The following is a 15442-nucleotide window of genomic DNA, read 5'->3' as shown; positions in this document are numbered from 1 at the left end:
TATCTTCAAAAACTAACAGCAAATATGCTGGAGATATACGTAATTTTATCTGCGAGTTTAAATCAATTGAATTTAAAATAAATATCACAACACTTAGAATGTAAAATGTCGTCAGAAAATCTAACATGTGTAAGCAATTGTTTTACCGTCAATTTGAGGTTCAGTTTTCTGAACTGATAGTTCTCCCTCGTGTGCAGTAACAGTTTCTTTCTAACGTAAACTTCTCTTCTCCGTTATTCCTTATTGTTTTTATACATCCTATTGTGCATCCTTTACGTTGATGTATTTGAATACTGTTGTATTCCAAATCATCAACACATAAAGATATGGCATCCTTGTAAAAGTAATATTTATTTTTCCAGTAATGTCTGCAAGACATGTGACAGTCCCTAAACAACGCTCGAACCCGATACGATACTCCATCTTCTAAATAAACATCCTTGGCTCTAAACCGGCATTTGGCATCATGAGTCTCACTATATAAATGCCTGTTAAGTTCAGATAATTTGATGACGTTGCTCATTGCCCAATATAGATATCAACCTTGTAAAGAAAAAACTGTAACCTGTTGAAATGTTGCTATATGACAGCTGCACACACGACAGACAAATCAAATTTGAAATGACAGGATTTGTGTACCTTGGTTTATATATAACCGATCATGGACACGTATACGAATACGAATGCGCATGAATGTTCAACTATCAATGAGGAATATTTTAAGACCATACGAAATCTTCAAGCAAGCACACATGACTGCCAGAACATGTATGAATACAATGAACATGACTGTAAGGATTGAAATCAATAGAATTAATATATATCAACGCTTATAATTTTAAATGATATCAGAAAATTTAACATGTATAAGTTTGTATTTACTTACAATCTACAATTCAGTAATCTGTCCGGATAGTATACCCCCGTGAGCAATAACAAAATCTTCTAGTACAAATTCATTCTCTTTATTATGGTTGTCTAGTTTCTCCTGACATGCTATTTTACACCCTTTGTTTTGATGGATTTGAATATCCGTTGTGGTAATTTTCTTCAAATGTAACATACTTTTGTTCCTGTACTGATCATATGTGTTGTACTTGTGGTAGTATCTGCAGCGTGCTTTACAGTTTCTAAACAAGGCTGTAACTCTAAACTTCTTTCCATTTTCAGCAACTACGCAAAATTTCCTCGTTTGAAACTACATTTTCTATTATGAACCTCCTCTGGTAAAATTATGTTGATAAGCTGATGTACATTTTCACACCAACCAATCTGATTTGTTCTGTTTTGACAGGTAAACACACTTCAACGCGAATTTATTTTTTTTCAAGGTAGTGTACGCATGTGTATAGGGAAAATAAGGACTATACAGACGTTTATTTATACTTAAATAAAAATATTGCCAAAATTAAAATAATAATCATCATCATTACTCTTTCTACACTTGCCTTTTATCAGTCCTCGGGTCCATGAGTACTTGCCGCACCGCAATAACAAACTGTTCTTAGTTCATACGTTTTTACTCCATGTTTATTAGTTGACTTTGTAGATACTATTTTACAGTTTTTGTTATTTTCATGAATTTCTACACCGTCCTTAGGTAACTCAGAAAACTCAAAGGTAGTTTGGCTGTCCAGATGCTGAAAAGTATCCCTTTCCTCTCCTTGGTAAACTGTGCATTCTTTCTTACATTTTCTAAAAAATGCATTGACTTTTATTTTAATTCCAAAGAATCTGTGATGTACTTTGATAACTTTGCACTTGTATTTGCACTTTGCGTCGTGCTCCTCGGATACTTGTGAATAATTGAGATCACGTAACACAACAGAATTACTCATGTTTGTTGTCTATGGCCAGGACAAAAGTATTGTGAATGAGGATATGTGTATTTTCTTAGGATCTTTAAAATGCAAAATGGTATGGTAATAATGTAGGTTTCTATTGGCTAGTATATTTAGATCAATGATATTAAATCAATAGAATTGTAATTCTTTCCCTTCATGTTTGCAACCGAGGCTGTGTGTATTAGTTATGTGTGGGTACTGTATGTGTCTGTATTAGTTATGTGTGGGTACTGTATGTGTTGTGTTAGTTATGTGTGGGTACTGTATGTGTTTGTATTAGTTATATGTGGTTAGTGTATGTGTCTATATTAATTATGTGAGGTTTGTGTATGATGTGTCTGTATTAATTATGTGTAGGTAGTATGTGACTGTAATTAGTTATGTGTGGGTGAGTTTGTGTGTATGCGTGTTTTTTGGATTATGATAATATTGACATTGTGGTATATTCTTTCTTGGTGCCTCACATTGTTTGTACGAAGGATACCAGCAATATTGATTTTATATAAATAGAGGTTCCCAGTGGTCTTACTGATTAATATATACGAAGAACAAAAGTGAAAAAGGAACATCTCAAACGTGTCAGTGTATGAAGTAATAAATATTTTTGTTCTTCATTTGGATGTATTCTAGATATGTTCCGTTTTTTATTCTGTCGACCTAAGTACCATTAATGTCACCTTAATGTACGTTTGTTGAGCATTGGATCTGCATCTGAGGATTGACATTAGTTATCTTTATGATATTGAGTTATTGAGTTGCAGTTATGGTAAATATCAAGAATTAAGAAAAATAATCAGATATAGCAGTAGTTGTATTATTACAGATGAAAACAAACTATTAGAATTATTACTTTGAAAAATCTTTATTCAAACAAACAATACATCAATATTTAATGAAATAGTCAACGTGATGTTATTTATAAGTTATCAGAATTCAATAAATGAAAATAAAATATATAGAATTATCCTTTCAATCACCATATAAAAATTGTCACAAACTATAAAAAATTGTAAATTTCTATAATGATTGTTTTACCGGTAATGCATCGAGATATGTACATATCCAAATATTATCCAAAATGTCGATATTCTTTGAATATTTGTATTGTTTATAACACTTCCAATGTATTCTTCACGTGTTTGTATTGTCCATTGCACTGCCAATGTAGTCTTCACATTTTTAAAGCTTTTATTGCAATCCCCTACTTTCTTTAATTTATTTTTCTCCTTTTGATGTTGACTTTATCAAATATAACTGTCACTTTGTCTATCCTGTGGGAATCGACCATGAATCACCCATCTGTATATTGTCATTGCCGCCTTGATATGGAAATATTGTTTCAGTTCTTTTTTTCTCTATGGTGAAGAATACTCTGTCGCGTGTCTGGTCCTGTCTCGGTGTTGGCAATGGCATGATATTTCGAACGTATATTCCTTTCCTCCGGTTGCTGTGAACTGAACATTCCTCCTATAATTACAATCTTTGTTAGCGTGTACGTCAACACCATTTTGCGGCACTTGTTGTACTAGATAATTTTCTAAGACTGTGTATTTGTCTTCATAACGGCCACATTTACATTTGCGAACAAATGCATATGCTTTTAATCTATCGTTGATGTAATAGGCGTATACTTTTATCATATCACAAAGATCACTGTTGTGAAGTTCGCCTCTTCGCATTGACGGATCACTTAGTGATCTAAATAAAACAACTGTATCATTAGCCATGTTTGGTCGTAATATTACAGCAGAGAATAGAGTCGTTTTATATAGTCAGCGTATCAATGGGATTTTTTTTATTTATAAACTTATCTACGTCATTAGCACTTCTAGAAAATTCATACTTTTTGAAAGCAAGCCTCACAATCTATTTGTGAATTGCGCTTGCGCAATTACCTTTAACCCTTTACATTAATCTCGTGTAGATATGTGGAATGCAGTGCGTCCACGTACATTTCCAGTAGTCATGTTTCGAATTATAGATAGAAATATAGAAATGAAGAATTATAAGGAGGAATGCAGGAAACTATTTTTGTCTTTTGTGTTATATAAACAAGAACATAACCCGCATAAAACGTTCACTTGGATCAAATCCAATAAAAAAAAACCTACCTTTCTAACTAACCTTTTTAAATCAATCTCAAATTGTATTTTAAAATTATGTCGTTAAGAAAGTAGGCGTACCAGTATTTTTAGGAAAAGAAAAAAATCAATACAGTGTGCTTGTAGAAATACTAAACAATATCTTACTCTCTTATGCCATGCGTGAAATTATGCTCTTGATATGAACAACAAACTTATTGTTGATATGAAGTGGTTGTATGGTAAAGAAGAACAAGTACTTCTATCTCTTTGTACACAGAATAAAAAGATATATGATAAAATCTTTCCGACAACGGCATTTTGTTCAATCTCAGTCATGCTAGTCACCAGACACTCTGTATATCATGTACAAACAATTTATATTGAGGGTAAATGATATGTAGATTAAGAATTAAATATTGCTTATTTAAAAATATAAAAACTAGGGTAACTATTTATCTAGAGGAGATTACCTGCCTTGACTATAATGTTATTTTTATTCCGTTTTCAGTCGAAATATTCGTGTTTTGATCAATGTGATATAAAATCAAATTTTGATTTATATCTACCGTACACGTATTCTGTTTGTCTCACAACTAGATTGTTCGTTCGAATAATCTTAATTTCTGTAAATTGTCTTGCTGTATGAATCCATTACTGACAAAGATCTGATTCGTTGCTCACAGGAATCGCAGTTATTGAGTCAGTAGTTTGATGTTAGTCTTTTGTTATCCTTCGTTTGGTTCTGCGCCTCTGTATGTTTTACTTCTAAAACAGAAACAAACAGCCGTAAACCTGTACTCCGTATGGCCGTATTCGGTAATATGTTTTGTAACATCATACCTACAGTTATTATTCACATGTACGTCGATTCAGCTCTGTGGAACAGCTATGGGTATAAGTGAACATTTTCGTAGTTCATACTCCTTGTTTTCATAGCTACCACAGAAGCATAAACGAAAAAACGCGTATCCACTATGATTGATACTTTGTAGTACCACTGGCTCTTTCCTCATTTTACACGTACTTTTCAGATGAATCTCGACTTCGTTTCTCATGGATTTATCACTCGAGTGTAAGAAAACGTGTGCGATATCGTTAGACATGGTCTTATAAATGATGTTATTCGATATACAACTTCAATGCTAAGTTGTGGCAACGTATTCTGTTTAAAGTGTGTTTATTGTATGAAAAGATAACTTATAGAGTCCCGAATGGGTTTGGTTTGATTTGAATACGCATGCGTCTTAACGTGTATTGTATATGCATGGATTACTTACAAAGATCTGTAAAAATGTATTGCGCCACTTATAGCCATATTTGGTCATTAGCACTTATTGGTTGTTATATTTGTCACTTGTCATTTGAGGAGAGTTCCATTGTCTGACGTCAGTTTGCATTTCTAAGAACGCAGGGTTATTATGAAAAAAAGCATGAAACAATGTTGACAATTAGAAAGCACTAAGTTAACAAATTCGTTGGTTGATGAACTTTTGATAATGATAATTGACAACACAAGAGCGAGGGATAGCCTTAAAAATCATTATGACAGACAAAGCAAAATAACAAAATCATTTATATAATATTGATATTTTATTTCCATAAGACAACATGCACTATAAGTTTTTCATCACATATATTAGCAAAAAGAAACCAATTTGCCTCGAAACAGTTTCTTTTCGTTGGTCATTTAGAATTTGTTTCGGTCTTAATAATATCAATACCAAATTTTAAAAAAACAATAAATATATTGATATAAAAGTGTGGTACAATATGAAAATATTCATTTATACTTTATATCTAATATTGATAATTAAGGTTCAATTATGCATATGAATTGCAAATATATGTTACAAAATTGTCATTAAAGATTTAATAGTTACCAACTGACACTCTGTCCATTGAAATATCCTTGTAATCATCGACTCCATTAAATACTTTAACATGTCAAATTATGCAATATCAGTTTTATGGCACGTACATCTTAAGTCGAAATCATGCGGTAAAATCATTATTATTTTAGTCAATCCACTTTCTTGCCATGTTCTCCATTACTTTTCTAACACTCTACTATTTACTTTTTTTTTGGAAACATCCTTTCCAACAGCAGTAGGTTTTCGCTTCCTGTCAAGTGACACATGCATGCTTCTCGTTGATTGTCCTTTCGTCCCGCGACTTTTTGCCAATTTTGAAGACGTTGAAACACATAAATTCCATTAAGGTTTTAAAGATCAAATCTGTTTTATAGCGTTCTTTTGAGGATATATCTCTGTTTCATGGTTCGTTCATCTCTCCGGGACATCGAACTCTGTTCTTGTGGCAATAACATACCAGCTCAAACTTGTATACTTTCTGGCCATCATTCTCATCAATCTCCTCTGTAATCCTGTATTTACAATTCTCGTGAACATGAATATCAATCCCATCTTGTGGAACGTCAACAACTGTATATACCAATACATTGGTCTTGTCTTTGTACTTTTTACACTTGCATTTTCTAACGGACGTGAAAGCCACCGTTCGTTCATTGAGCAGACATGGCACTTGATCTACTTTACACCTTCTATCTAGGTGCTTTTCTCCATCTCGCATAGAGCTATCACTAAGCTGTGTTAAAATCTTGATAGTGTTGTGAGACATTTTGAGTTTTTCTTCCAAACTATATGTTCTAAGATTTTACCAAAGATACTCAAGTGAATAGCACCTTTAAATACAAATCTAGAGTTAGGATGCCTATTTATGTTAAATGAATTGGGGTTCCCTTGTTACATTTGTACTTCTTTCTATATTTATTTGTGATATCATTTAAGAAATTTCCACGCATTACTATTCTAAAGTATGTTTGACACTACTTCAATCGATGAGTTAATGCTAAGCTATAAAAAAACATTATAAACCGCTCCTGGCGTGACGTAGGTTTGTTCCATTGTGTGGGATGGGCTGATTGATACCTTTACGTGTGAAGTAAACATTGAGAGGAACTTTGATACATTCAGTAATCACGGGTTATATATACGTGAAATACAGTTAGAGTCATTGTGTGTGTTTAAACCGTGCTTCAGAAAATGTATACACCTTATCCATAAAGACATATTTCTTATCGTATTGTTAAGAGAAGATTTAGTCTCCTGCCTTACAGAAATATGTATTTGGTTCATCGCTTAAACTTGAACAGTTTACATCTCATTAGGTCATTGTTGACCAGTCATTCCAAGTTCAAATCCAAATATCTGTATCCTTAGTCAGTAATTAATCTAGGAGCATTACTTTTCAACCCATGTGTGATTGATTACAGACTAACAATTCTGACATGTTTCATGTCATTATATGAAATGGGAAATCTAGTAGTATTTTATTGATTATCTATCAAGGGATAATGTGACTTTTTGTGAATAATCTCACAAAACTGTTGATCTCTCTCCGATATGAATTCTGAATTACATAAACCTCAGGCCAGTCAGTTACATAAAAGTTAATACGCGACTACACTAAAATCAATTTTTAAAAAGTATTGTTTGAAAAGTAAAAATGCCAAAAAGCAGTTGTATTATTTTGACGATTCTGTTTGTCTATCATATTTGAAATAAAGATATCACATCAATAAAATGAAGATCACCATCAAGCTTGTAATAATGTATTGCAATAAAATAAATATAAACATTAAATGATTACAAGCTAATGTTCAATATTGATAGAACTCTTCTCGACGATATTTAAAGTCTATTCATTCTATTTATTATAAAGACTGTAAAGATTGTTATTTTTCAAAGGTCTCAATTTTACGTCATTTTTAATAATAGAAAAATAGTGGGAACAGATGCCTAGAAAGCGAAATAAATTCAATTAGAAAATACATTTATTTCAGCAATAAGCCTGACGAACAATAATGAAAAACATGCCCGAAACCTGAACCCAGCGTCCATGAGGAATGTTCATATTCGTTTACCGTTGATATGAAATACTGACGTGTGTATATCACATAGTGCCTCGTCATTAGACGTGGGTAAGGATTGATGTAAGGTTTCCGTGGCTATCAACTTAATCTAAATATATTTCTTGAATGAAATAGGATTATGATATGATTATTATAAAAATGACAGGGATGTCGGTGTATCGGTGATGAAGAAGAATACTCTCACCTTTCCAAAATACTGGTATTACAAGGCGAATAAGTCTAGAGTAAGTGACTTCTGTTTCTTCGGCAACACCCGTTATGTAGATTTTGGTTAATCCAAGTTAGTAATGTCATGTTCCTAAAGGTATACAAACACGGAACCATCGGGGAGGCTAATAACATTAAGGTACAAAAAATAATTATAGTATTGTCAACGTTAAAGGTCATTTTCACAACCTATGTACTATCAATGCATTTCGAAAGCTAGAGGAAGATAAACGTTAATGAAGACTATTGGAAAAATGTAGGGTCACCGTCATGATATCCTTTGAAATATTCTGTTAGATCGATCATGCGATATGGTGACCAACATGTCCGATGCTCTTTCTTTATTTTTTTCTAGTTCTGCTCTCATCTTCTACTTCACTTCGGGAACGTGATAGGTCTATATTTGACCTAAATTAGTATAAATGATGTGTTAGTTTAACGATGGTATTTGTTTAATTTTTTTTATTTTAAAGCTTGCCTTTATTTTTAAGATTTTGAGTTGACGACAGTTTTTTCTCTATACTGTGTAAATGTTCCGAAAATAATATCGATCTTGATTGATGACACAACCTCATGGAAGCTAAAACACAATATGTTAAAGACAGACAGTTTGCATTTCATTACTCCGTCTTTTGACTGACTCGTTAAGAGTTATTGTAAGATAACAAGTGTGTGCTTTTACAGTACTTACCACAAGTAATATCTTAGAGTGCTTCTTCGAAAATATCATTTACAGCTTATTAATAAATATTGAAGGGCATTATATATCTTACAACAGTGAATATTATGTTCTACAAAGCGCAGGAAACGGTAATGTAATTATTGACGTCATATTTCATTACGTTGCGCTTGACATCCCACAAGTTCCGTTTTGAACAGATGTTCTGTGCAACATTAGACTGGTTGCCTGCCACGGTGTTTCTACTCTTCATTAGACTTCGCTTCAAAAATACAAGAAGTGGTGTCTAACGGAGAAAAGGTAATCCAGTCTAGCAGCGCAATATTTGTTCAGTTTACCTAAATTGATAGCAAATATGATGTTAGCTATAACTCGCAGTGTATGAAATTAGGATAAACTAAAATAACCAAATATTACATGTTCGCTTTATTTGCCTTTAAAATGAAAGAAAATCGTATTATTTCAATACAGTGAATAGAAAACATCATTCTGATTTGTCATATATATATACATATAGATTTGTTATATATATTAATGAAGATACCATCTCATTACAATACATTAGAAGAAGTCTGAAAGAGCTTTATGGCTGTTCGTAATTTATTGATATAAAATATCAATAAATGCTGGCTTTGTTTTAATGTTGGCTTAGAAATATGGCATTGTATTTGTCCTTAAAGAAACCAAGTGATAGACTAGAATTAGAAACAGTGGCAATTGCTACATAATAAGCCATTCTAATACTAGTTCAGAATTTTCGCAGAAATTACGCAAAACATAAAAAAATCAGACTTTAAATCGAACTTAACATGCTAAATCACGACTCTCATTCCTTCAATTCACCTTTAAAATAATCTGTTTAATTATGCAATTTCTTCAAGCACTCAAAACAAGTGATAACATCGAAAATACTCCAAATTATCTAAATGAAAGTAATGGTAAATATCACATACTCCACTCGGTACTTAATGTAGCTCACGTAGTGAAAATTTGTTTCACAAATTTCGTACTTACATTTTTAGTTATGCTAGTGGTTACCTTATGGCAGAAAATTGTTATTTTGTGTTGTAGACATGTTCTCCATATTTCTCAACATCAATGCCTATTTCGTCCGTCTTCCTTTCAAATATAATGCATTTTTTATTGGCAATAGTTGGTGCTATTTCATGTGTTGATTAATTGTTGCCTTTCAAAGTTTTAATATCAGTACTAATTTGACATATTGGTTGCTTTGATCGTTACTGAATTTGATTTTGAAACAAATATTTTATTAGATTTCTGCATAGTATCTGATTCCATATTAGCCTGCCTTATTTCATAATTTTGGTCTATTTTACTGTTTTGCTTATTTCATCAAATATGTTAGTAAATATTCATATATGTGATAGTCACGCTGTTGACTGAATTAAGAGAGGTTAACATAGATTTCTTAGCTAGTTTTCTAATCCTTGTTTAACATCTATGTTTATTATTAAAAATCACCGGTATACTTTAAGAGATTAAAATGTTTTATTGTTTAAACCCTCATCGAAAGGAACTGAACATAGCTCAATTATACGTATTGAGAAACACATAAACTCATTAATATTTATTCGCGATGAGTATAGCTCGTTTACGCTGAAAAATAAAAATACCAAATATTGTAACGATATTGTAACTAAAAGGAATTTGTGGGTTGACACAGCCCCTTTCTATAATACAGAGATATGACATTATTGCAAGTTACACTATTATAACACGTCATCACTGACAATTACCAAATATCTCAACGATAATGTAACTAGAAATCTACCGAATATCATTTATTTTAGTAACATAAATTGCAACACTTGGAATTTTAGCAAGGACGGTTTAAAGTACTAAGCTATGACTGCAATTTTATCTAAAGCTTTCAAGTAGATAAATTACAGGCTCACTCATGTTTGTGATTATGTCAGTATCTAGACCAGATAGCTATCTGGTTTCTGTAAACCCATATTCTACAATAATTGGCCTCCTGCCAGTGGTAATTATATCTATTTTAAATCTATATATCTTTAGTGCGATACTTCAGTGGTTAAATACCAAATCATACTCGAATCCATTTAGCTCAGTTGTGTATTGAAATTTTTTAGAAAAGACACACGAGAGAATAATGAAGAAAACAACTTGGAAAAGTCCAAATTGACCTAAATAGATGTCAAACACCAGATAGGGAGGTGCATTCATCTCAATATTCACTTATTTTTTGCATTTAATTATTTCAGAAGTCTATCTAGTTCATTCTAAACAATACCGCTATTCGAATGAATTAACACTTTGGTTACAGATTACTGCAAAAATCACTGACTAAACGTTCCAGCAGTGTATACTAGCTAATGATATGGCTGAATAGAACAACTTAGATACCCGATATCATTTCCCTGTATATGTTAGTCCTACATGTTTTAATCAATAGAGGTCGTCTCGTATATAATCACGTATATCATGACATATTAAAGGAAATATGATAAGCACAAGCATAGTATGTGTTAAATATAGTAATATCCCCCTCTTAACTATTAGTTCATTTATCTTGAAATTGTTCCTGTAGGCACGGTCAATGCACCTATCCGTGAATTAAGTTTAGACATGATATATACATATATACTTGCTATTGTCGTGTAGGTAAAACACGTAATTTCGTATCGTTGAAATCCATAAAATAAAGCCGTGACTATGAGTCATTCTATCTATACGCATATATACACATACATACACATACAAAGGGATATAAAGTCAAGACAAGAAGATATTGTTTAAGTCAGGTATGTTACAAATCATTACAGACTCAGAAAAGTGGTGTTTCGAGTCCATCTATCATTAATGAAAAGCGTTTTTGCTTGATTAAGACTTTCTTAGTTGTGTATGTTTTTTTGTTTTTTTTTCATGGCGCTTAATTTTAGTTTTGTTTTCGTTTTGGTGATGGAATATTTTGTACTTGTTGTAGCATGTTTTTGTTGTTGTGTATTGTGCCCGTTATCGATTGGGACTTATCTATGTATGAACAATCACGTTATCTAGCGTTGGCTGGTGTAGCAGCAAAGTTGCAAGCTCAGACGTGCATGGGGGCTTGTCATCAACAAAGCCACTTGCGTTTTCTGAAAACACTACTGTTTGGTTTTAGAAATAGCTCATGTTCTACTTGGCTTGCTGCCAAGAATTCTATGGCGGACAAATCACGCTATTCCACGTGTAAGCTTAAGAGACGTGCACATGCCTATTGTGGTATCGATTTTTAAAAAATGGAAATACCGCATACTGTTGGAAATCCACACAACTTAATATAACCATCTGGTAAATCCAGCTGGAAAAGCTGATGCAATCTGTCTGACTTCCTCTCTGGAAATTTTGTCCTGTTTTAGGTTTGATGTCATGTGCAAAATATTCTGGAAAACACATCTAACAAGAAAGACTATGACCTCCCAAAAATAGGATAGATGCAGGATTTCTGCATGATTTTCATGTGTGAATGTCGCTAAACATATTTAGCAATTATTTACGGAATGATGTTGTTCCACTTATGTCTTGAAATATATTATTTTTATTATGAAATGAACAGCATGCATTCCTTGGAATCAAATAGTAAAATATAAAGACAACAAAATATCAACGATGAATCATGTCTCCATATTTCTTGAAAATAGTGAGAAGGCAAATGCATTTACAGGGACAGGGAGTTTTTTTTTATCTAGCGTTGGATGGTGTAGCAGTAAACTTTCAAGCTCAGACATGCATGGGGACTTGTCAGCATCAAGACCATTTGTGTTTTCTGAAAACACTACTGTTTGGTTTTTTAGAAATAGCTCACGTTCTACTTGGCTCGCTGCCAAGAATTCTTTGTATGACTGCATTTACTTTATGTAAACAAGCATTCCGACGATTAAATAATGTGAGAAAAATATAGTCAATTTCATTTCAAATATCTTTTTCACGTACACTTATATCAGACAAGATTTCATAATAAAATAAAGACGGCATTGTTAAGGCCAGACAATAGCTACTTCATTTCAGCTCCATTCGCTAGTGTCAGTAAAATCCATATCGCTTGATGAGCGTTTTTCAGTGTTTAAGAGCATGCCTGTACTCTAAAAATTATCCTTGTTGCCGACTCTTCCGGCCTTCTTTTATTGTCATTTAATTATTTTCATTTTTAGCTTGTGTCAGCTTAAGAGACGTGCTCATCCCTAGAGTGGTATAGATTTTTTTTAATGAACGTATCGCATTCTGTTGGAAATCCACACAACTAAATATAATCATTTGGTAAATCCAGCCGGACATCTGGGGAGTTTGATGCAATCTGTCTGACATTTTCACTGGAAATTTTGTCCTATTTTAGGTTTGTTTGTCATGTGCAAAATATTCTGGAAATCCCACCAAACAAGAAAGGACTATGACCTTCCGAAAATAGGATAGATGCAAGATTTATACATCATCTGCATTTGTGAATGTCGCTTAACACATTTAGATTTTTTACTGAATGATGTTGTTTATGTCTTGAAATATACGATTTTCATTGTGAAATGAACAGCACCCATTCTTGGAATCAAATAGAAAGAAGACACCAAAATAATAACGATGAATCATGTCTCCATAGTTCTTAAAAATAGCGAGCAGACAAAAGTATTTACAAGGAAAACGATTCACACGCGGTGGTATTTCCGAGTTTTGTGTGTCATTAGAAGTATGTGTGTAGGTGTATACGGATGTGTTACAGGACCATGATACTAGCATGTACTTTCAACGGGTCGATAATAAGCTTCTGTGTAAAGGTTGAGCGTACCTAATCTAGTTGTTGAATATTGATTCGTATTCCAGATAATGGCTGAGGCCGGAAAGCAAGACAGTCCATCTAACACGAAACGAGAACAAATCATGGAGGATGCCGGAAGTGACGAAACAATTATACAAGAAGGCTTACTAATCCAGCATTCTCTTGACAAGAAGTCGAAGGGCAAAAACAAGCTGCCATCTTTACCATGTAAGATGCTTTGTTTATATTTTCCTAATATTTTTGTTAGTATGAACCAGTGTGTTGACATCAAAAAATAAAAATGAATTGGTGTAATATCTTGATCACAGATGCTGAACATGTTTATGTTTTATTTAGTGTATTACACGTGTTTATCGGGAGTTTGTTACTACAGTTACCGTTTTTATATCATAATCGGAAACTCAGCAGTATATGTTGTAATTTGGCAGTTCAGCTTAGAGTAGCCTTTTAAAATGTGTTTTGATTGTGACGATATCTTATTTGTTGTTTGCCTTGGGAAATGTTTAGTTGTAGTAATTAGTGTTTCGATTACCAAATAACTTCATCTCTGACCCGGAAAAATTATTCCTAGATATGATGTTAGAAGGCTGGGTATGTGAATACACACGGAAATCGATAGCCATCCTGTTTTTCACCTTACCTTTGCCGCGTAGTTCTATGATTACACGTGTCCCTGACTGGCGGTATAGAGTTCTGTTGTTCATTTGCATGTCGCTTCACATTGACTTGATATGCGTGCTTATAGGCTTATAATTATACATATCAAAATGCTAATTGTTGAAAACTGGATATGTTATTATTATTATTTTTTTTTATTATTGTAAAACAGCGAAAGGCTTAGGTATCAGTTTTTTTAATATGGCACTGTATTTCGCCATTGACGTAGTGCATTCTTTTACGAAAGTCTTTGTGTATTTTACATAGATCCTGATCCAACAAAGGAAGGCGATGAAGAGGAAATCACAAGAAAATGCCGCGATTTCCAATCCCAACAAAATCAGAAAAGTGCCAAATAATGCTGCCTAGTGATGATGTTGAATTGTCAACATGAACATTCGTAATTTTATAAGTAGTCTCTCCACATATTACTTCATGTTACATCATTTCTACGCTTTTTTGTATTTCAATAAATAATTATACTGTGATATTATGTTAGTTGTGTCTTGACAAATCACCAAGGGCCATGGCTAAGTGACACAGACCGAATATAACTCTTTCCCTACACCAACACCGACCCATCATCCGCGTGACCGAGACTGTATCTAACACTATCTACAGCCAAACCGACCCATCACCCGCGTGACCGAGACTGTATCTAACACTATCTTCACCGACTCAGTCCTTCGACATATGTGTATTAGGAAAATATTCACATATCAAACCCTTGCAATGTTTTGGTTTAAGCGTTTTTCATTCAAAACAATCCGGTAAGAAAATAACTTCCCTTTTCATAGAGCTAAGTTTGCGTGTTTGTGTTATCATTATTATTATTATTATTATTATTATTATTATTTAGCTATCTAAATTATTTTATGCGAGCGGGATTTGAAAAGTATTCCAAAATTAATCATTTGTTTAGTTGCGTGTTTTTTTTGTTTGTTTTTTATGCGGATATTTCTCGAACTTGAGTTAGAATAACCTCCCTTGAACTAAGACTTCCGGAAAAATAGAGTTAGCTCCCGTACCTAATCTTTTACAAGACTGTGATTCAATCAGCGTTTCGGCAACGCATTTTCACATTTCCCGCGATATTTTAATTGATGGTTTGTACAATAATGGAAAATAATATTACAGCGACGAATTTACGAGTACATATTCGAACTGCATGACCGGAGAAAAAAAACCCGACGATGTTGTTACTTGATTTTCAACTGACATTTTTTT

General features: G+C 33.0%; 1 protein-coding gene across 1 annotated transcript in view; it reads left to right on the top strand.

The window, feature by feature from the left end:
- The window catches only part of LOC132544328 (uncharacterized), a 50929-nt gene extending 36226 nt beyond the window's left edge, over window positions 1-14703 (top strand). Inside the window, exons 2-3 of the mRNA XM_060207910.1 lie at window positions 13603-13765; window positions 14483-14703. Coding sequence (XP_060063893.1) covers window positions 13603-13765; window positions 14483-14574 — 255 coding nt within the window. The 3' untranslated portion in view covers window positions 14575-14703. The remainder of the gene's footprint in view (window positions 1-13602; window positions 13766-14482) is intronic.
- Window positions 14704-15442: the final 739 nt, after the last annotated feature.

The sequence above is a fragment of the Ylistrum balloti genome, unplaced genomic scaffold, assembly GCF_031769215.1.
Source record: "Ylistrum balloti isolate Yb309-2 unplaced genomic scaffold, AGI_CSIRO_Ybal_v1 Utg369790, whole genome shotgun sequence".
Taxonomy (NCBI): Eukaryota; Metazoa; Mollusca; class Bivalvia; order Pectinida; family Pectinidae; genus Ylistrum; species Ylistrum balloti.
The sequence above is the reverse complement of the archived record's forward strand: the minus strand, read 5'-3'. Positions and strand labels throughout refer to the sequence as shown.